At 43.3% G+C, this 21,136-nt stretch overlaps 1 protein-coding gene across 1 annotated transcript in view; it reads left to right on the forward strand.

Moving 5' to 3' along the window:
- SEC14L1 (SEC14 like lipid binding 1) overlaps window positions 1-21,136 on the forward strand; it is a 39,845-nt gene that overhangs the window by 8,484 nt on the left and 10,225 nt on the right. Inside the window, exons 3-8 of the mRNA XM_064395271.1 lie at window positions 15,093-15,242; window positions 16,022-16,153; window positions 18,551-18,679; window positions 18,929-19,163; window positions 19,827-19,936; window positions 20,666-20,855. Coding sequence (XP_064251341.1) covers window positions 15,093-15,242; window positions 16,022-16,153; window positions 18,551-18,679; window positions 18,929-19,163; window positions 19,827-19,936; window positions 20,666-20,855 — 946 coding nt within the window. The remainder of the gene's footprint in view (window positions 1-15,092; window positions 15,243-16,021; window positions 16,154-18,550; window positions 18,680-18,928; window positions 19,164-19,826; window positions 19,937-20,665; window positions 20,856-21,136) is intronic.

Here is a 21,136-nt window from a genome sequence, read left to right on the forward strand (position 1 = left end):
TCATGGCCTTTTTCTTCTAAGGGTCAGAGAAATTTCACCCAAATGTTGTTTCCAATTGTAGCTGAGCTGATCCACCAGGCTGCTGCTCTTGCTTTCTTGCAAACTTGATCAGCAAGCCAGCCTAGGGACACGGGCTGGACCAGAGCTGTGCTGGAAAAAAGGAAGATAAATTCCTTGTCAAGCCCATTTCCTCGCTGGGTGCCCTTAGGGCTGCTGAGCAGGTGCTCGTCCCCCCGTGCTGTGGGTGAGCTGCTGGCTGCAGCAAAGAGGAGTCAGAGGGGAATCTGTCACTGGGGTTCCACCCTGGGAGCCCTGGATTCCACCCTGGGAGCCCTGGATTCCACCCTGGGAGCCCTGGATTCCACCCTGGGAGCCCTGGATTCCACCCTGGGAGCCCTGGATTCCACCCTGGGAGCCCTGGATTCCGTTGGGAAATAATTAGGGATCCGCAGCTTGAAAAATGCAGAAGCTGCTTGCTGTAACGCTAAATGAAGGGGCCATTAGAAACCTGATTCAGCAGTCTTCAGGTATTATTTAGCAGAGCAAAGTACTTGCAAATTGCACTTAATGGCTTGGAGTTGTGGATTCGGTGAGTTGCTTTGGCATAAATGGGGGCTCTGTCCTTGCTTCAGAAAAATGAAAATTAAAAATTTCCATGCTGTATGCTGGAGCAATCACAAGTGAATGGACTGGCTGCCTGTCTTGCCATCTATAAAACTTCATGTCTGAGCATTTTCTATCTTGGACTTATCTTGGGTTTTACTTTTATTATAATTAGTTTTGGGTTCTATATATATTCAAATTTGAAAATAAAAATATCAGTGGGCTACCATCTTTAACTCTGGCAACAGCAGAGGGATTGTGGGAGGGAGCAAAGAGAAGCTACTCTTTTGCATTAAAAATGAATTTTTATTTAGACTTTTAATTCTCAATTATACATTTTGGGCTCTCTTAAATGACTGTTTCAAGGTTTTGTCATGGTCAGATTGATGAAGTTAAATATCTGAATCTGTGGGGTTATGGATTACTGGATAATTACAGCTGTTTTCATTTTGTTGGTATTTATGCTTTCATAACTTGAGCACGGATGTTTTCTGGAATACATGCAGATCAGTTTGTGCAGGAGTTGAAAGCTGCACTGCAAACCTCTCCATCTCAGCCTGTCTGGTAACTTTCTGCCGTGCCTACTGCTGCTGTAATATTAGATCATATTGCTGTGACAATAATAATGTCATTTTGTGAAAATGAGTATTTCCCTGCTGATGGTCAGGGTGGCAATGTGCCATTTAGAGTTGTTTATGCCACAGCAGAAGGGAGCAGCTTCCTGATGAGAGCACTTCCTTTCTTGTGTGCATTGTGTGCCTTCATTTGGTGTAAAATTCAAATGCCACAGACATTCGGTCCAGTTCAGGCAGCAGAAGCCTTTCCAGAGGATGGTTTTTTCAGGTTATTTAATTCAGTGTGTAAATTATACTGTATAATTTGCAAAACTCTCTTTGCTGTGCAATTCATTGGCTTGTAGATAAGTTCTTCATTACTGGATTCAAGGCACTATGAAATTACTTCTTTCTATTGAAGTGTTTCATGGTGTGTGTGGTGCAGCCACTGAAGTTGTAATGAACAGGATTTAAAGCAATTTCACATGAACTTGTTTGTTCTGTGTTGACTAAACTGATTCATGCTTTTGTTTGCCTTTCCTTGCTGTAAAGGAGGGAGAAGAATGAAGAAGTGATTGTCTATAATTTCTGATTTTAATTTTAGCAAAGAATCAAATGACTCTTCACTGGTTTGCTTTTTTTAATTATTTGCTTATCTTTTGAAGCTAGGTGGTGTTTTCTGTCTGTGTTTTATTGGGGAGCAGATGCAGGGGTGCAGAAGCTGTACCATGCCAGTGATGGATCTTGCACTGGCATTACCTGGTTATTGAGATCTGGACAATGAACTTGGATTTTTCTTCTGTCTCTTAATGAGAAGCACAGAACTGGATTGCACCATGAGGCCTCTCCAGCTAGTGCTGCCTTTCAGGGGTGGCCAAGGGCAGTATCTGCCTCCAGGGGAGAGGATAGCAATGAGATAAACATATGGTAACACTCTCTTCGGATACTCTCATCCTCCAGCAATGTGTCTTGACAGCCCTTCTGGTCCAGAATGTGCCGTTGTCAGGAATAACATCTCATGTGCTTGATTTCTTGTGCTCCCAAGCCTTTCTGGAGCCCAGTGAGCTCTGTGGTGACACCCTCCAGCAGGAGCTGCTGCTTCATGACACGCTCTGTCAAGAGATGGATCCTTCCCCTGGAGCCTGGCAGCCTCGCTCGGCCTCACAGCTCTGTCCTTGTGTCAGCAGAGGCAGCCCAGCCTGGCTCGGGCTCCCTGTGCTGCCTGCCCTCCCGGATCTGGCAGGTTCCTCCCTCAGGTCTTCAGTGACTCATTTTCGTGGTGCTGCTCTTAGTTAGTTCAGTAGTTTATGATTTCACATGAGGAATTGCTGCTCTGTACTCTTGGTTTTCCACCATCAGTTTTTTTACCTTTTTGAGGGTCTCCTGATACAGCAGACATGGATGGAAGGTGTTTTTTTGTTTCACTTCCTAGCTTGAGATAAATAGTGTGCAGCTCCAGACCCTATCATGCTGCATTTTGATGACATTCCACTGACATTAGTGAATCATCAAGACTTAATATGATGTACTTAAAACTTATTAATTGGTTTGCTTAACAGAATATGGCTGCTCTCTACCTGGCAGTTGATATTTTGCTGGTCTGAAAGTCAAAACAAAGGCCTTGCTATTTTTCTTTAATTTTGTGTTCTCCTGGTGAAGCTCACTGTGCTGGCAGTCTTGGAAAGGGAAATCACTGGTGCAGTGCTTAGAGGCCAAATGCCTCTGGGCCAAATGAAAACCTGGTGGGTGAAGTCTGAGGCAATGAAGTCAAACCTGTTCCACTGAACCTTCATGGAGGGGGGGAAAAGTCTGGAGACTTTTTTCCTTCTGCTAGTACAATTCTTTAACCTCTCAGGCAATGGTTTAATGAGGAATTCTGCGCCCACACTGTAGCAGTGCTGCAGTCATCCTGTCCTCCTCCACTCATAAATTAGATTTTGTCTGCACAGTAATAATTTTATTTAAAATAGCCTGACATATTCCAGATGTTAAACACGTTGTAACAGACCTTCTTATTGAAAGTGTCTGTGATTCTAAGACCAAACAAGTGACGAATACTAATTATAGGACTCATAAAAGTGAGGCTTAAGAGTGGTACAATAGAGCAGCAAGGAATATTTGATGGTTCTAAAAATAGATCCTCAGTGGACACAGTGAGATTGCAGCTGAATGGTAAAACACTGACTGCAGAGGAACCAGACACGCGATTTTGTTAGCTGGAAAAGGAAAGGGGAAGCCAAGCACCAAATTCTGCTTTCAGTGTGACAATACCCCGTGCCTGTGAAATGCCTGAGAGCGTGTTTGAGATTGTTCAGCTGCTGTAGGACGAGGAATGGTAATTAGAAGAAATGGTAGGACAAGCTTAATGATTTACAGTTGTTTTTATCAAAAATTCACAGGGAGATGCGTTGCTGTGTTATGTAAAGGCTGTGTGTTTAGGAAGTGCTTGGGAATAGCTCCCATTCCTCAGTCATCACTGGGTCTCCAGGCTCTGCAGCTCTCCTGGCCTGTGGCCAGCCTTTGCTGTGATGCTCTTTTGGAGGTCAGCCTCTTCTCCAGAGTGCTTTAACCTTGAGCCAGAACAGTCGTGTCCTGTGCAGCTGGGGTCAGAAGCCAAGTTTCCTCTCGGAGGAACTACTGAAGCTGACTTTAATTGCAGGGCACATTCTGTCACACAAAGTCTTGTGCCCGGAGCTACGTGGCTGCTGGGCCAGACTGATTTCCATCTGCCTTGCATGGAACACGGGCAGGGCGGGCATTTTTCTCTGAGTACACAATAGTGTTGCAAATGCATTTGATACAAAGAAGTCACAGTGACATTGCAAGTCCACCTGGGATTGCTGTGGCCCCCACGAGGCCAGGTAAGACCTGTGTGTGTTGAAGAGCAGCTTGGAGCAGCCCAGCTGTGAAGTCTGAGCTCCCTGTTCCACCTTCAGTCCAGAGCAGAGCAATGTCAGTTGTTTTCTAACCAGCAATTTGATCTTGGTATCTCAGTCATAAGCCAGCCTGACCTGAATGGTCAGGCTTTCCCAGCTTACTCCAAAGGAAAGGAAGATTAAAAGTATTTTATTTGCATTCAGCGTGGTTGCTGGGTTTTCTGTCCTTAACCTTTTGTTTTTCTTGAGGAAGGAGTTGTACTTGCCCAGCTTCTCTATTCCAGCTTCTCATTTCAGAGGTTCGTGTTTCAGGACTGGGCAGAGGCTGCAGTTGAGGTTTGTCCTGCTCACTCTTCAATGGAGGGGCACTTTGGGCTCTCTGGACTTCCCAAAGGGAGGAGGAGACTTAATGATTCTCTTGTGTGTGCCACACAGGTGCAACTTCAATTCCTACACAGGCTGTGCACTTTCTCCTCTGTCCTGCCCTCATATTGAGGTGTCTTCTGAAGATGGACATTTAGGTTCCCGTATAATAATCAATTATTACACAATCCCACCTGTGCAAATTTATTTAAGCAAACCACAGATGACTCAGATCTGTTTTAAAGTAATCACTTTTCAAATTAAAGTCATGTTGAGGCATGTTTGTGGTTACTGAAGATAATCTTTTACAGATAGAATATGAAATGTTAACCCTTTTCTTCAGCTTGCATCCTTTATCCCCAATTTGTTCCACTGCTGAATTGGTGTACCTTTTGCCATCAAAACTTTGAATAAAACTGCATTCAATCATCAAAAGTTTGATTTTTATCTGGAAGAAGATGGAATCTCTGTGTGTAGCAGAGTGGTTTTCAAGCAGTCATGAGCCAGTTCCCCTCCAGTGTCATTCCATGCAATGTGAGTCCACTGTAATTTTGCTGGTAAAACTTCTCTGAGCACTTTTCTGAAATGAAAATGCCCAGATGGAGGGAGCACTGAGGGGGATAGAGTAGAAAGAGCCTGCAGGGGTGCCTTGACTGTCCCAGCCCTGATGAGAATTGAGGTTTCTGTGTCTGGCTGTTCCTTTCTGGTGCAGAAAGAGGCTCTTTGCTTGCTCTGCTGAGTTGGTGACCACAGCTGAATAACAACAGTGAGCTACCAGTAAAATTCCACTTACCTAGAACAGGACCTGTTCTCAATCTCCTGCTTTATTTATAAGGCCTAAATTATTTTAATGAAATATTAAAGTATTAAAATAACTTTAGGCATGCTTGAAAACCCTGAGCACCAAGGCTGAGATTCTTTAGCTCTGTAGCCAACACATTTATGCTGCCATACAGAGGAAGTTTGCTGCAGACCTTCCTGTCCCCCAGAAACTCCTTTTTTTGCTCCTGCTTTTTGCCTTTGATTCTGTCCCCTTCCTTGCTTTTGGTTTTGGGCACTCTAAAGTGAATCTATGCTATTTTTAGTATAACTCTGATTTGTCAAGAATGCTTAATGAACATTTACTGTCAAGTATTTCCTTGGACAGGCTGAGAGTTTTACTGATATTTAATTGCAGGTACTGTCTAAATGGAGCATTTTTTCAATAAGCTGCCTCTGAAATCCTTTTGATTTCTGGTTTCTGTGCTGGTAGAAAAACAAACGCTTCACATTTATTTTGCAGAGAATGTAATCTAAAACTCTGAAATGTGTGTAAACTTTTTAAATCACTACAAGGAAATGTGCTTTTTTCCCCCTGAAATTGTTACTATCTTTTTGATAGTAGGCAGGATTTCATGTCTGCTGTAATTTAGCAGTAGAAAATCAGTTCTAAATCCTGTTCCTGAAAGTGATATTAATATGCATAATCTTATCTAGTTGATTCTTAGCCTGAATTTCTCCAAAACATTCTGTGCAACAGCTACCAGAGGTGAATTTGTTGTCCTGTGATTGACAGCTGAGATCATGTCCCAATGCCCTCATGGTTTGGGGTCATGTTTTGTGCAGTAAGAATGTTTTGGTTTCAGTAGGACTCCTGATACTTTGTGTGATGACCTCAAAGGAAAGAAGTTTATACACAAGCAAGACAAGCTAAAATGGGTACCAGATTTTGGGGAGATGTTGTGGATGCTGTGCTAGGTTTCCTTGGAGATCTGCCCAGTTTCAGTGACACTGCAGACACCTGGAGGATGTAATGAGCAGTGTGCTGTTCTCAGGGGTGGACTGGGCAGTGCTGGATTAATGATTTGACTCAATGGTCTTAAAGTCTTTTCCAGCCAGAATGAATTTATGATTCCAAGTGCATTCCACCTCAGGGACTCAAAGCCAGGTTACAAGAACTGGCCTGCAGGGTTGCCTGTAGGGCTGTTTAAAACGCCAAGCTATGGCCTGGGTTTGGAATGTAATTAAAGCCAATAAGTGATCAGCACTGTAACCATGGAAATGCTGCCTGAACCACAGAGAGGAACAGAAATTCCACTATTTGTGTGTTGGTGCAGTTGCTTTCACCTGGAAGTGCTTTGTAGCAGTTGAACACATGGAAGGTCCTGCTAGCAGAAATCCAGGGTGGTGTGTGATGTGCAAGCAGCACTCTGTGAGCTGCAGTTTCCTTTGTAACACCATTTCAGTGGTATTTCATGATTTTGTGATTGGCTGTGTGTATCAGCTATGGTTTTGTCTGAAATTTAACACGAAGCCGTTCTTTTTGCACTGCTGAAGACGTGGAAGAGATTAAATAGGTGTGAAGCAGCCTGGATTGTGTCTGCAGAGATAAAGCTCTGTTCTGGCTCTGCTCTGAAAGGTTTTGCTTCCCCATGCACATCCCCGGTGTTCTGGATGAGTGCTGCTAAGTGCTGTTTGAAGCCAGGAACCGAGAAAAAATTGTCTCTACATTTTTATGGCCTCAGAGTAACTTAGTGGAGCCAAAGCACAAGGAGAACTTCTGTGCTGTTTCCCGTCTCCATAGAGATTTTTAATTTACTGAGTCAAAGCCCTTCATACAAGATCACAAAGCAGTTATTGAATTTGAGTTTAGCCTGTATACTGGGTTATTTTGTAGTGCTTATGGGCAATGTCCTCATTGTTTTCAGGAATTTGCACAATGGATGTGAAGCTGGGAGGTTTCTTGCTGTGTTTTTCTAAGATTTGAGCTGCAAATTGCCTTCTTGGCACGTGGGTAGGGCTGTTAACCTGTTTGGTAGAACAAATAGATATTGTTGGTTCAGTGGTGACATCCACTGAAGACAGGATCACTTTAACAGGTAGAGTCTATTTGAAATGTGCAAGAAACTTAACTGGCTATTTACTGAACTTGAAAGTACTGTGGGCTTCTAATACAGCTGAATGTAAAAATGGACAGAGCAGTCTTGCTCTCCTTTTTGTAGGAAGTAATAAAACCTGAGGCTTTATATAGTTAAGCTAGGGGTGAATTTAAATGTATTGGAACAAATCTCCTCATCCTTTCTTCCTCTTTCTTTATGGACATTCATAAGGCACAAGTGGGTTGTTCTTAGCAGTGTAGAGCCTGAAATCCTTTCCAGTGAAACCTGACTACATCAAGAGAACCCCTTAAACATGTATAGGCACCAAGAGAAGATGAGGACAAGTAGAGATTATGCTTTTCTGTACACTTAATAAAACCTTTTCTTCCATGCAGGACTCTTGAGTGACAGAGGAGCTGTTGAGGGCAAAAATTAATGGCTTTGGTAAATGCCAGGAAAATAAATGTTTTCTTATTCACCTCATTTTCCTTAACTCCTGCTTTCATGGAGAATTTCTCAGGAATTTAATTTCCATTCCACAGAAGGAGAGGTGAGCTGAGGAAGCTCAGTTTGCTGACTGCTAAACCAGTTACACTTTCAGATGCTTTATTGAGACAAGGATACTGAAAAGAGCAAATCCTTGTAGCACTTCATGATTGAACAAGGCCCAAGGAAGCCCTGGTGTTAATGAGAAGGTTTTGCTGTGACCTTCAGTGTTTGTTGGGTGTAAGAGCAGCTTAGAGCACAGGTTATTTAACATCTGTGGGTGTTGGACGCCCAGGGAGAGCCCAGAGACTGTGCAGGTTCTGTGATGTCTGGGAGGTCAGGACTCATTCCGTGTGGGAAGTCTCTCCTGGATCTTCTGAGAAGGAGAGATGTGAACTTGGGCTGTAAATTTGAGCACCACTTCAGTGCAGTCTCATAAATACAGCAGTTGAAGAATCTGAATATCATGCTGCAGTAAGTTTTTGAACCACTGACAATTTCTCTTTCCAGATACTCAACCTGAAAGCTCTGATCTCTGCCTTGGAGAACATCCAAGGTTGTTTTCAAAGATTGCTTCTCTTGCTGTTTGAGAAATAATTAACCTTCAATTACAACTCCTGAACAACATCTGTGCAAAGTAGATTCCTGTTAGTACTTGTCTGGTTTGTATAATAACGTGTTTGTGTGGTCTATTAAAAAAAAGACAAACCCTAGAACTTCAAAACCAAAAAAGCCATTGTAATTGTAGTCCAAGGATTTGATGCATAATTATATAAAATGTTTACAGCCTCCTTTATGAAAATTTTAGACTAACCCCATTGCTTATGAACTTTAAGGTGGGAACTTACTTTGCACAGTAGAAGGAGCTGGGCCATTTTGGGCAATTACTTGGGAATGCTTTGCTCTGGAAGGCTGGATATGAACAGTGCTGTAAACTTACACTCTTAATGCACTAAAGATCATTTAATTAGAAGGTTCCAGGTCACTTCTTACACTCGTGTGGTAAACAGGAACTGTTTAGCCTCTAAAACGGAGCAGAATGTTTGTCTTACCAATATTGACTTGTCCTATTGATTTTTGCCTGTAACTTACAGAAGGGTTATTTATTTTATCTTGGGTACACTTAATAGCTATCATTAATACTGAGATGGCCAAATTTCATTGTACCAGGGAACAGAACAGAGGGTGAAGACAATCTATTGTGTTTTTGAATGACTCCTGCCATTCCAGGGTAAAATTGACTTTTTTGGACTGTAATGGAGGGAGGATACAAGAGGGACAAAGTAAAATAAGGTCAGGATGCAGTGTACAGCTCTGCTTGGAAAGGCAGAATTTTCCTCTCTTCTGTGGAATTCTGCTCTGCATGGAGAATACATTTATTTTTCCTGTTGTAAAATGAATGTATTTAAACAAAGGTATATTTGAATGTGAGGCATTGGGATTTAGTTTCTCTTTTAACACATTGTGATGAAACAGAGCTTTCCTTTTTAATGAATGCTTGCTGCCTGCTTCGTTTGTCATAATCCTTAAAATCTCTGCAGTAGCTCTCCTTCAGGTGAAGAGTTATAATTTTTAATTCAAATTGCTTCCACACAAGGTATTTCCTGATGTACTTTCTAATTACTTACTCCAGTTCAGTGATAAATTGCTAAGCAAACATTTTGATTGTTGATCTTGCTCTGATAGGCAGCACGTTCACCATTGGTGAATCTTGTTGGAAAAGCTATAGTGTATTTGTTCTTGTTCTATTTGAGCACTTTTAAACACTTTTTTAAAGTAGAAATTGCAATGAAAGGCTTATTTTTTTCTCCCTTTTAAAGTAAGTCATAGTGTTCTTTATACTCTGACTAGTCATATTTTGATGGCTTAGACTGTGCAAAGATTTACAGAGAAGCCAAAGGACTGGTAAACAATCTCATATTTGTTGAGGACCAGAAATGGTGCATAAAGGAAATTTTTGTTTAGATGATACCTGGCCATTCACGGACAGGTCTGACCCTGCTGGGTTTTCTGTTGTCCCCACAAGCCTCAGCTGTGCTCTGTGTAACTAAAGCCTTCTCCATCTTTTCCACAGAGAGTTCTAGAACCGAGTGCCTGCCAAGCAGCCTTTGTTTCCCAGCAGTAAGAGAATAACTCCTCTCTTCGTAAATGAGATCGTTTAATGAGGTGAAAACACAACAGAGAGAAAAACCACTTAAACCTCCTGAGCCAGGGCTGCTCTGAGGGAAGGTCACTGCACCGAGGGGAGCAGAGCCTGCCTGGGACCCTGAACGTGTCCTTGGGGGACATGTCCTTGTCACAGGGGAGGCTCTTCCCAGAGAGCTGCCTACCTGTGTGCTAAAGATGTCTGTGCTTCCCCAACGTGCAGTTTGCTTCACGTTCCCTCTTCCCAGTGCCTGGGAGTGTTTCCTTCCCAAAAGCCCTATTTGTGGAGCCCTCTGAGGTGTATCCACTGTAACCATCTGCTCTCTTGCATGCACGCCCCCGAGCTGATCGCTCCCATGTGAGCTAACATCCCTCCGAGGCACTGGCACTGAGATCACTCTGCTTTGTTCAAGTCTCACGGTTTTTATGCTGCTTTGAACAAGTGGCATGGTTTTATACATATGTATGGATTGTGAAGGGAGGGATGGAGAGCTCTGAACAGCAGAACACAGGGCATGAAAAGTTATTTGCTGATCTGGGAGAGTTCATCCAGAATTGTTTCTTTTCAAGTTCAGCTGCCGAGGATGTGAAACCTCTGGGTTGCTCTGGCGTGGGTCACTGCTTTTCCTATTGATCTGCAGTGCTCTAGTGCAAGGGGAGGAAGGGATGCAGTGCTCTGCAGGAATGATCAGACTCCTGGAATGCAGCCTGTGGAGCCAGGGCAGCACCCTGTTTGAGTGAGCCTTCTTGTTTCTTGTGTTCATGAGTAATTCAGAAACCCCACACCCTGGAAGTGGATAGGGGGGCACAGTGAGCTTTGGTATGTGCTTGCACTTTGGTACCCACACATGGCCAGGCTCTGCAGGCAGAAATTAAAATTAGCACTGAGTGCTGCAGATGAGATGGACTGCCAGGATGAATCTGTTCATGGGTTCTCTTGAGGTGCCCTTGGAGAATGTGGTGCTGCTCCTGCAATGCTGCTTGGCCAGTAATTTTGGACAGAAAGCATCAAAAAGAAATAAAACATCTTAACAGCTTGATTCATGCCATTAAGCTGTTAAAGCACTCAATATTCTTCATTTTCCAAATGGTAATTGAAATTCCTCTGTATTTCACCAGGTTAGAATTTCTGTTTGGAGGATTCACAGCACAGCATAAGATTGCTTGGAATATTTTTTTTCCTCTTTAAAGTGTACAAGTTAGTTTTGAGTCATTTAATGGAAATACTAAATAATCCCTGTCCTGGAAGGCAGGAGACTGGGAATATATTAATCTGGCCAGAGAAGCTGAGTAATTTATTTGCATGAATGACTGACTCTCCCTACTGAGAACTGAGCACATGCTTATTATCAAGGTATTTGATTAGCCCTAGGCATGGTTTGAGAAGCAAAAAGCCAGAAATGTTTGAAAAATGGGCTGGGGGTCATACCTAAGTGCTGTTTTAAAGGTGGTATTTTGAAAGGAACTTGTTATTCCTGGTATTAGAATTCAGAATCTAAGGGCAGTGGCAGCAAGTACAATTCCCTTGGCTATGAACAACGACTGCAATGGGTTTAAAATAGACTGACTTCTGAATTGCTTTCATGTCTTCACACTCAGCTGAAATACTAGCAAGGATAAAAGTGGAATAAATCCTGTTATTTTGACTCTACTCTGAGCATGAGTTGCTAAGGGAAGCAGTTGGAAAAGCAGCTTTATTACAGTGCTATTTTGGTTGAAGTTATGCTTGTCAGTGCTCTTGCTGTTAACATGCATTAAGAAAGTTAAATTTGTGGTTCAAGCTGCTTCACCAGACTGTGTTTTTCTTGATGCACAATGCAGCTTCTAATGCATCAGAGTACACAAATGTTGCAGAGGCTGGTGGGAAATGTAAAAGTACATTATTGAGGATCTGCAGAATTGCAAGCTCAAAATCACTTTTTGTGCCATCTGCACACAGGTGTGTCTCAGCCACAGAGGTGTTGTGACTTCATGTCAAGCCCAGCTGAAGATTTTTGGGGATGAGCACATCTGTGCTTTTGCCTTGTGCTCCGTGTCAGTCTCCACACACCCTGTGTGTTGAATGTGACAGTGACAGTGTCACGTCCTTGAGTCACCATTCCTGGGTGCACTCAGTGCTACAGCAGCAGCATTTCACTCCTGCTTGGAGCCCTTCAGGATTTTCTGCAGCTGCTTCTCTTTTGAGGAACTAATTGTCTTTGATTGTATCTGTACAGTGAAATTGGAACACTGAGACAAAGGTGTGGAATATCTGATTTTATTTGTGAAGAGAGACCTATCTGTCCAGGTTTCACCACAGTGCTGCCATGCAAGGAAGGAGCAATATTTTATAATAAACTCTGCTTTATGAGCCTGCTGGAGGAACACTGCATAATGCACTTCAGTTATTTCCTGTCTGCAGAGCTGGATTTGAGACAAAATTTCTGGTTCAAAACACTTCAATAACACAGCAAAATCCCTTCAGTTCTCTTGGAAAATAAAAGCAGTGTTTGATCTTTCTTTAATTTTCTCGTGCTCCTTGAATAGCTCCAGTCTTGGCCATGCATGTGCTGCTCTTACTCACGTGGCTCTTGCTGTGTTGTACCACAAATTACAGGTTTTTTTCCTGTGCTGTGTGAAAGATCTGTCAGTGTTCTGTAGCTTTTAGCAGCTTTTTCCTGCCCCCTCTGCACTGTGAAAGTGCAGTTTGTCCCTCGTGGAAGACACAGCCATGCTTGAATCAAGATTCAATCTTTTGACATGGCCATGGTTTGCTCTGATCACCTTTTATTCCAACCAGGCTCTGCTGAGAAATGGTGCATTACAAGATGTATTAGCAGTGGGACAAAGAAATAAAATCTGATTTAAGAGCCCAGTAAATTTGACTGTGAACAGTTTTCTGTGTGTATGTTCTTTAAGGAGAAAGAATCCTGAGTTGCTGTTAATCTCTTGGAAACCTTCAAGTACTTTTCTGTGAGGATTCAGCTTGCCAGTTTTTGGCAGATAATTATTTAATTCTCTTCCAAATTGAACACATTCAATTCAGTCTTGCCATTTAAAACAAAATACTCTTCTCGGGCATTTTTTTGTTCACAGTTCAGGAGCAGGTAAGGCTCTGGATTGCAAAGGTTCACAGGGCAAACATGAAGTGTTTGGTGTACTAAGATGAGAAAAGTGTCAGTATGTGCAATGAAGGTGACTTGCAAAGGCTTTGGCATAAAGGGGGCTGTTCAGGTGGGGAAATCTTGTCATCCAAAGGTAAAAAAGACTGAAAAAAGTTAGAAAAATAGATACCTACCTGTTAGATACCTACTGCTCTTGCTGTCCTGACAATGAAATAATTGTGATATAAGGTCCTCAAAATAAAAGCATTAAATGAAACAATCTGAAAATGAGAAATGCTTCTAAATTCTGCTTCTTCTAGAAATGTTTTCTTTTTCTGACTTCAGCTACAGTCATTGCAGTTAAAATAGGGATTAATTTATAAAGAATGCTGACACCTTTTCAGGGAGAGGGCTGAGATACTCATGAGCAACTAAAATGTACAGCCTTCTGTCCAGAGCAAGAGCCTTGTAAAAGAACTAAAACTTCTTTGCCATACCAGCAGGGCAAAAGAAACTTCTTATTCCATGTTAGCAGGAGCCATCCTGCCTTTGTCTCGGAGCTGTGAAGCATTTCCCCCCGTGCTGCTGTTGTGTTACAGCAGCAGTGCTCTGTCCCTGCTGTTGTGCACACACCTCTGAGCCCAGGAGTGATTGCTGCTCTTCAGTCAAACCAGCTGTGCCCAGATGAGCTCTGCAGTGTGTGTGACCCCTTCCCTGCCTCACACAGCAGCTTTATCAGCTCAGGACAGTCATGCTGCAAAAATGGTTTAAAAATATGCACAAGGGAAAAAAGCTGACACTGTTTTAGTGCCTTGCACCACTGTCACCATAGAAACACTGCCTTCAAACTAGGTTTGAACGCTGGTAATAAACTGAAGTATTTTAATTGTTCTAAAGGGAGAATTAAGAGACCTTTTCTGTTCCAGCCCCACCATTGCATACTTTGTGCAGCTGCTGCTTGTTTTGTTCCCCACCCTCTCCCTGTTGGTGCTGCAGCTGTTGTCGGAGTAGTTGAAATAATCTAAAAGGACAGAGTGGATATTTAACCTCTTTTAAAGATTTGTTTCATGATGCTCTCTCAGATTTACTTTATCTAAGCTTTCTTCTGCTTTGGGACATCTTGCAAAATCCCACCTCTTCACCAAAGCCAGTGAGGTTCTGATAGTAGCAAAAATGAAGGAATTCACAGTATGGAAAGCAGGCTAAATAATCACTGCTACCCATGAGGAAAAGAAAAAAAGCCAAAGAGAAGCAGAGATACATGAGAGACTGTGAAAGAAAAAGAAAAAAAAATAAGAGCTCTCTTGTATTCTCCAGCCACAGTGGTTTTTTAAATCAAAATTCAACAAGTTTACTTGTGGGAATAAGACCCATTTTCCTCTTATTTGTTTTACTGATTCCAAATCCTTAAGTCTTCTGTCTATGTCTGATTTAATATGTTTTCTGTGTGTCAAGTATTTAAAGGATGAAGTTATTTACCTGGCTGTGTTTTTTAACCAAAATCAAAGCTGTTGCTAGCTCTTCATTATTGCAAGAAGTTTTACATTTTCAGAAGTGTGAAATGAGCTCATTGTATTAGACTGACTGTTGTTGGACAAAACTGGGAACTGATAAACTGCAGTGAAATCATTAGGAACACTCTGTGCCCAGGGAGCTTGAGAGCTCTATTAGCTTAAGAAATAGCTTTTGAAATGTTTTTATTAGACCTTGGGGAGCTGTATGAAATCCCTCTAGACAGCTTGGTGAAACACCGGTAATTAGTAAGTGGGCTTTTTTAATCCAAGACATAATTGTTTTGTCTTGTGGTATTTTAGGACTGGAGGGTCTGATTTTCCTGTTATCAAGGGGGTTGTCATGGTACAGAATGAATAACTTCCTTTCCAGAGGGAGGGGAGGAATGGGTTATTTTGTGTGGTTTCAAAACTGCCTTACTGGCAAGGAACATATTAATAAATGGATTGTTTGGAATGCACTGGGACTCTTTCAGCTGTGCTGTGGGTTCAGGAAGGCTCAGCCCCTTCCACGGAAGCTCTGAAGGCCATTGAACCTCCAAATGCTGGAGGAGCTCTGCACACCCTCAGGAATTAATGGTGATGATTGTTTGTTCTCTTTCCATCGTGACAGGCATATGAAAGAAGGTTTCCTACGTGCCCTCTGATCCCCATGTTTGTGGCCAGTGACACCGTAAACGAGTACAAGAGTGAGGATGGGGCCATCCATGTGATTGAGCGGCGCTGCAAGCTGGACATCGATGCACCCCGGCTGCTGAAAAAGGTGAGGAGCTTTGAAGTGCCTGGTTTGTGCTGCTGGATATCCCTTCACCTGAATACTCTGCTGTCTTGGTTCGACAAGATAGGTGTCTGCTGAGGAAGGCAGGAGTCTCTCCTGAAACGGAAAATGTACACCCCCTCCCTCTGAATTACTATAATTTTGAAATTAAAAGGCTCTGAGGCAAAGAGAGCTCAAAAGAGCTCTGTACTAGGAAAATTAAAACTACAAATGTAATAGTACAAACAGAAAGAACTACTGGCAGAGTCAGAAGAGGAGCTGACCCCCTGTGGGTCAGGGTGGTGGCACAGTCCCATCCCATGGGGGCTCAGCCCTCCTGCAGTGCCAGCTGTGCTTCTGCTGGAGCAGGGATCCTGCACAAGGGGGAGTTTTCCTCTGCAGCTCCAGGGCTGCTGGAGATGGACCTGCTCTTCCTCTGGGAATGCAGGGCAGGAGAAAGCTGCTCCTCTGGGAATGCAGGGGGCAAAGGCTGCTGTGCTGTTCCAGGCTCAGATTGTATCCAGGTAGGAATGCTTGGCTCCTCCCCTGGGCGGAGCATCTCCCCATGGGATGCTGGAATTTGATCAGCCCTGCAGGGACAGTCCCTGGCCATGGACAGCAGAGATCTGCTGGAGGGAGGATTGGCTGTGGGAGAGACAAAGAAAACTGCCCAGGGAACAGCAGAGAACTGCCCCAGCTCTGACAGATGGGGACAGATAGGAACAGAACACCCCTATTTCCAACCTAGGACATGTGTCTTAACAGAATCTGTGCCTCTCCCCCAGATTGCAGGAGTGGACTACGTCTACTTTGTCCAGAAGAACTCCCTGAACAGACGAGAAAGAACTCTGCACATAGAAGCCTACAATGAAACCTTCTCTAACAGGGTCATCATTAATGAGCACTGCTCCTACACAGTGAGTAACAGCAGGCCCTTGCTGGGGCTGCAGATGGAACCAAGGCACTGTGCAGATCTCAGGACTCAAACAGAGCTTGGGCTGTTCCTGGCTTTTTGCCTAGCAAGAAAATATAAGCAACACGTGGGAAATGAATTTGTAGAGAATGTATGCAAACCTTGAGATAAGAAATGCTGACTTAGAAATGCCATGGAATAGGACAGACATTGTTGAGAGAGAAATGGAACTAGAAACAAGTTTCAAAGGATGGCCTTGCAAATAAGACTGGATATTTTAGAGAAATAGAACTATGAAAGATGCATTGTAGTAGGACCCACAGAGGGTAATTTTAGAGGTTTGGCTTTAAAGCATTTACAGCATGGTGTGGCAAACCTAACAGGCCAAGAAGTGCTTATAATGTATTGTAATTAAGAAATAGTTGGCTTCTGATTGTAATGACATGAATTGTAACATTTGTACTGTCTCACCCTTCACATGAGACTGAAAACAGAATAAAAGTTTTAAAACCACCTCTCAGTTACCCATCTCTGGGTCATAAAAGAGCTTAATCCAGCACCAACACACTGCCCTGAGTGATGATTGTTAGTCTTAAATGTAGTACACTTGCCTCAAAAACTGAGACATGTTTGGCACCCTCTTGCTTGAGCATCTTCTCAGAGAGCAGAACACAACATAATTTGCTGTGTTTGACAGCTCTGTTTAGGCAAATCTGTGCTTTGTGGCAGCAGTGTGGGACTTGTTGAGGCTGTTGACACCCTGACAGAACTGCCAGAGGAAAGTTCAGCTGATTTGCCTTCTGCTCAGCTCACCCAGGAGTTCACTGAGTCAGCTGTGTGTTTTAACCTACCTTTTTTCATTGTTCCTGGAGGCAGGCCTGCTGCTCTGCTCTGGTCATGGTTTGTTCTGAATGGCTCAGCCCACCCTCATGGGCTCTTACAGCATCTACTGTAGCAGTAGAACTTCAAATTGATGTTAAAGGTCAGATCAGAGCTAACAAATGTGACTGATTTATCTGCATTGTAGCACTCTTTCTAGGTCATAACATTTTCTCTTGTGTTTAACCTGTGGTTAAAAGATCACTGGGTGCCAAACCCACTTGACACTATTATCTAATATTTTTATAATTATTTCTGCTGTAACATCCAGGGTAAATTTAAGAATACTCTTCCATTTAGCTGCAGTTTTTTATGTGAAAGCTCTATTTAAACAGGGGAAATGCTGTACAGAAAGTGCATGTGATAAATAGGTACAAAACACAGCACTTTTCTATGCCCATTTGCTCTACTCAATTGAGAAATTAGGTAAATAAAAAGCCTGTTTTTTAATGCAAGAGTGAATTGTTTCTAAAAGTTCATTTTTATTAAAGGTAACTTATAACTGAGTTTATGAAAATACAGGAGGAGTCTTAAATGATGTTATTATGAGTTGTACTTACTGAGGCTGTACAAGCTATTCTTGTACCTCTCATTCCCTAATGCAGAAACAGAAATTGAAGGTAAAAGGGTTTGGTTTTTTTTTCTGCAATTGTCTCCTCATAAAGTGTTGATCCTGTTCTTAGCCACATTTAGCATGTTTTGACGGGGAAGGGAACCCTGAGGCATCAGGAGAGTTCCATGCTCAGAAATCCAGCCTTTTGTGGTGTTTTTATAATGACAGATTCAGAGCCCAGCCTAGAAATTGCTTGAACAAATCTATTTCAGCTGAAGAGTGTTTAAAGAGCAGCTTTTTTGTAACAGTATCAGCATCAGTCATAGAACTGTTTAGGTTGGAAATGCCCTTTAAAATTGAGTCCAACTAAAGTCTGTTTCAGGATCATGTCAGTAAAGCAAGAGATAAGCTAAGAGGGAAGGTGTCAGCTGAGTGAGGATTGTGCATTCTGCCTGTGGCTTTATCATGGGACAGCAAACTATAACAGTTTTCATTCTACAGAATGCTACAGTACCTCCTAGGTCAGTGTGGGAGCAGTGTTTTGGCTGTCCCTTGGAAATGTTGGGGGTGCTGCCCCTGCCCTTGCAGGGCTCAGCCTGGCTGAGCTGGCCCTGGGCTCTCAGCAGAGCAGAGCTCCTGTGGAGGCTTTCACCCTGTTGCACACACACCTGCAGAGCCAGCCCTTATCCAGACTGAGGGGCTGTGCAAATGTGCACTCCTCTGCCTCTTGGCTGGTGCACTTGTGTTTCTCCACCCTCCCCTTTCCTGTTTAGACCAAACAAAAAGGGCTGTGGGACCAAAAGCTTCTCAGCTTTTTGTCCTTTGGTGTTGCCTCTTCACAACTGTGAAGCAAATTCCACTTGAATGTTTTTGACTTGTGAACCTGTAAAGCAAGAAACATTTCAAATATTGTGAGGGAGAAAAAAACCCTAAATGGATAACTGAGCTGTATGATCTTCTGGCTTGCAGGTTCATCCTGACAATGAAGATTGGACCTGTTTTGAACAGTCGGCAAGTCTGGATATCAAATCTTTTTTTGGTTTTGAAAGCACAGTGGAAAAGATTGCCATGAAGCAATACACCAGCAATATTAAAAAGGTGAGCCTGCAGTTGGGAAGGATGTGCCTGGCTCCAAGTTACCAAAAGACCACGAGGCTGCTGCTACGTAAGAGGCTGCTCTGCTCAGAAACCTGGGCTGCTTTGCTCAGGGCCTGGGGCACTGTGTCTGTGTAGGGCTGTTTCAAGTGAAATCTTTAGAGGTCTGATCACTTAATTTTCAGCCCAGTCCTTTCTGTGTCTAAATGTGTGGGTTTTTCAGTAGCTGAAGTAAATTTTCTTTTTTTGAAGGGAAAAGAAATAATAGAGTACTACCTGAAGCAGCTGGAGGAAGAAGGAATAACCTTTGTCCCTCGCTGGACTCCTCCTGTTGCATGTAAATCAGAGAGCAGCACATGCCACCCAAGGAGACCAGTGTCACCTGCCATTAATATCCCAGAGTCTGCCACAAAGGAGGGCTTGAGCAACAAGGAGATCCTCAACACCTCCAGCAGCCCCTCGGAGCCCACCGCAGGAACGCCCGATGGTATGGGGGTCTGGTGTTCTATTGGGGAGCTTTGTACTGGACAGGCCCTCAGCACTGGGCACTTCTGGGCAGCTGAGGAGCTCCACATTGCTCCTGAGTTGGGGACAGGCAGTGTTCAAGTGTGGGCTCACCAAGCAGTGACACATGGCAGGGCTCAGGCAGCTGTTACGGGCTGAGCTTGTGAGCAGAGATCAGCAATGAGCAGAAAAACTCTTTGCTGTTCATTGGGTTGCAAATGAGCAGTCTGCTCTTACCCTGAAATCAGGGGTGGGTGTAACTATAGGAATGATGGGGAGAAAACAGCTGAAACTTCCCTAGACAGTCTTCTGGGAATTTGGGAAAATTCTTGCACTGGGAGATCAAAACTTCTCTAAGTATTTCTGGAATCACCAAGCCCTGTGGTGCTGTGGATTGATGAATCTGAATAGACTGGCAAAATGCTTTTACAAATGTCTGCTTTGCTCCTTCCTTAGCTGCAGAAGCAGAACTTTATCTTCTTCATGAAGATGACTGTGTTGCCTTACTCATCTTTCATTGATTCAAAGGAACCTTATCAGTTCTGACTGCGCCGAACACAGCAGCCACTTTGAGACAGCAGCAAATCAGATCACGTGGTGCTTGGTCAGGTCAGGGCCACTCTGATCACCTGCAATCTCTTTTTAGATAAGTTGGATGCAGACTACATCAAGAGGTACCTGGGGGACCTGACCCCCATGCAGGAGAGCTGCCTCATCCGCCTGCGGCAGTGGCTCCAGGAGACGCACAAAGGCAAGGTGAGTTCCTGGGGTGTCCCCTGGTTCAGGGAGTGTGACACACAAGGTGGCCTGAGGAAATGCCCTGCCACACCTCCTGGGGCTGACTCTTTCTGCTAACTGGCTCTCCATGATCAAAACCTAAATTTAAGCAGTGGCAATCAGAGTTCATTGTGACTGTCCAGCTGACTTTGCAGCTGCAGTGCTTCAATAATTAGCTTGGAAGCCTCTCAGACTGTCAGTTAAACTGCTACAGGGGAGTAGCATCAGTTTTTTAAGTCTTCCTGGTTTCTACAATGACCTTATTTTTATATTTGTTTGTTTTGGCCAAACATCATAGTGTTAAATACTGAAACACTGATAGGAGTGGAGCACTGATAGCAAGGCTGGGGTTTTTCCAGTGCCTTGTGATTTGCATGTGTGTCTCAGCTTCCTCTAACCTAACAATAAAACACAATCTGTGTTCTGTCCTGATTTATTGAAATTGGACTGACTTGGTATGGTCATACAGGTGGAAATGATTACATTAGAGTTCATGAAATTTTTATATCCCTTATGAAGGTAGCTGCAGTGCCTGACAGGGCTCATGATTTTGTTTCAAACAAAGGCTGATTTTCTTGAGTAACTCCCAGTGTTACACACCATCCTCATGCATTGGTGCAGGGCTGCACATTTTTCAGCTTCTATTATTTGCGTTTCTGTTCTTGTTTTAAACCTTGAACACAAACTTTGGTTTGGTTTTGTTAATAGATCCCAAAGGATGAGCACATTTTAAGATTCCTGCGTGCCCGGGACTTCAACATCGACAAAGCAAGAGAGATCCTTTGCCAGTCGCTGACGTGGCGTAAGCAGCACCAGGTGGATTATATTCTGGACACCTGGAATCCTCCCCAAGTGCTCCAGGATTACTATGCAGGAGGCTGGCATCACCATGACAAAGGTATGGTTTCAGTACAAAATATGTATTGAACAGCCTTTTTACCTTTTCAGTCAAAGGTGATAGTCCTTCTGTTAACTAGAGGTGGCTGGTTGGAACTTCTAGAGACACTTAAATTGATAAAATGTTTTGAGTTGAGAGGAAATTTAAAATAATCTTGTTCCATCTCCCTGCCATGGGACACCTTCCACTAGACCAGGCTGCTCAGAGCCCTGTCCAGCCTGGCCTTGAGCACTTTCAGGGACATGCACAGCTCCTTTGGGCAGCCTGTTCCAGTGCCTTGC

Source organism: Passer domesticus, chromosome 20 (genome assembly GCF_036417665.1).
Source record: "Passer domesticus isolate bPasDom1 chromosome 20, bPasDom1.hap1, whole genome shotgun sequence".
Lineage (NCBI taxonomy): Eukaryota > Metazoa > Chordata > Aves > Passeriformes > Passeridae > Passer > Passer domesticus.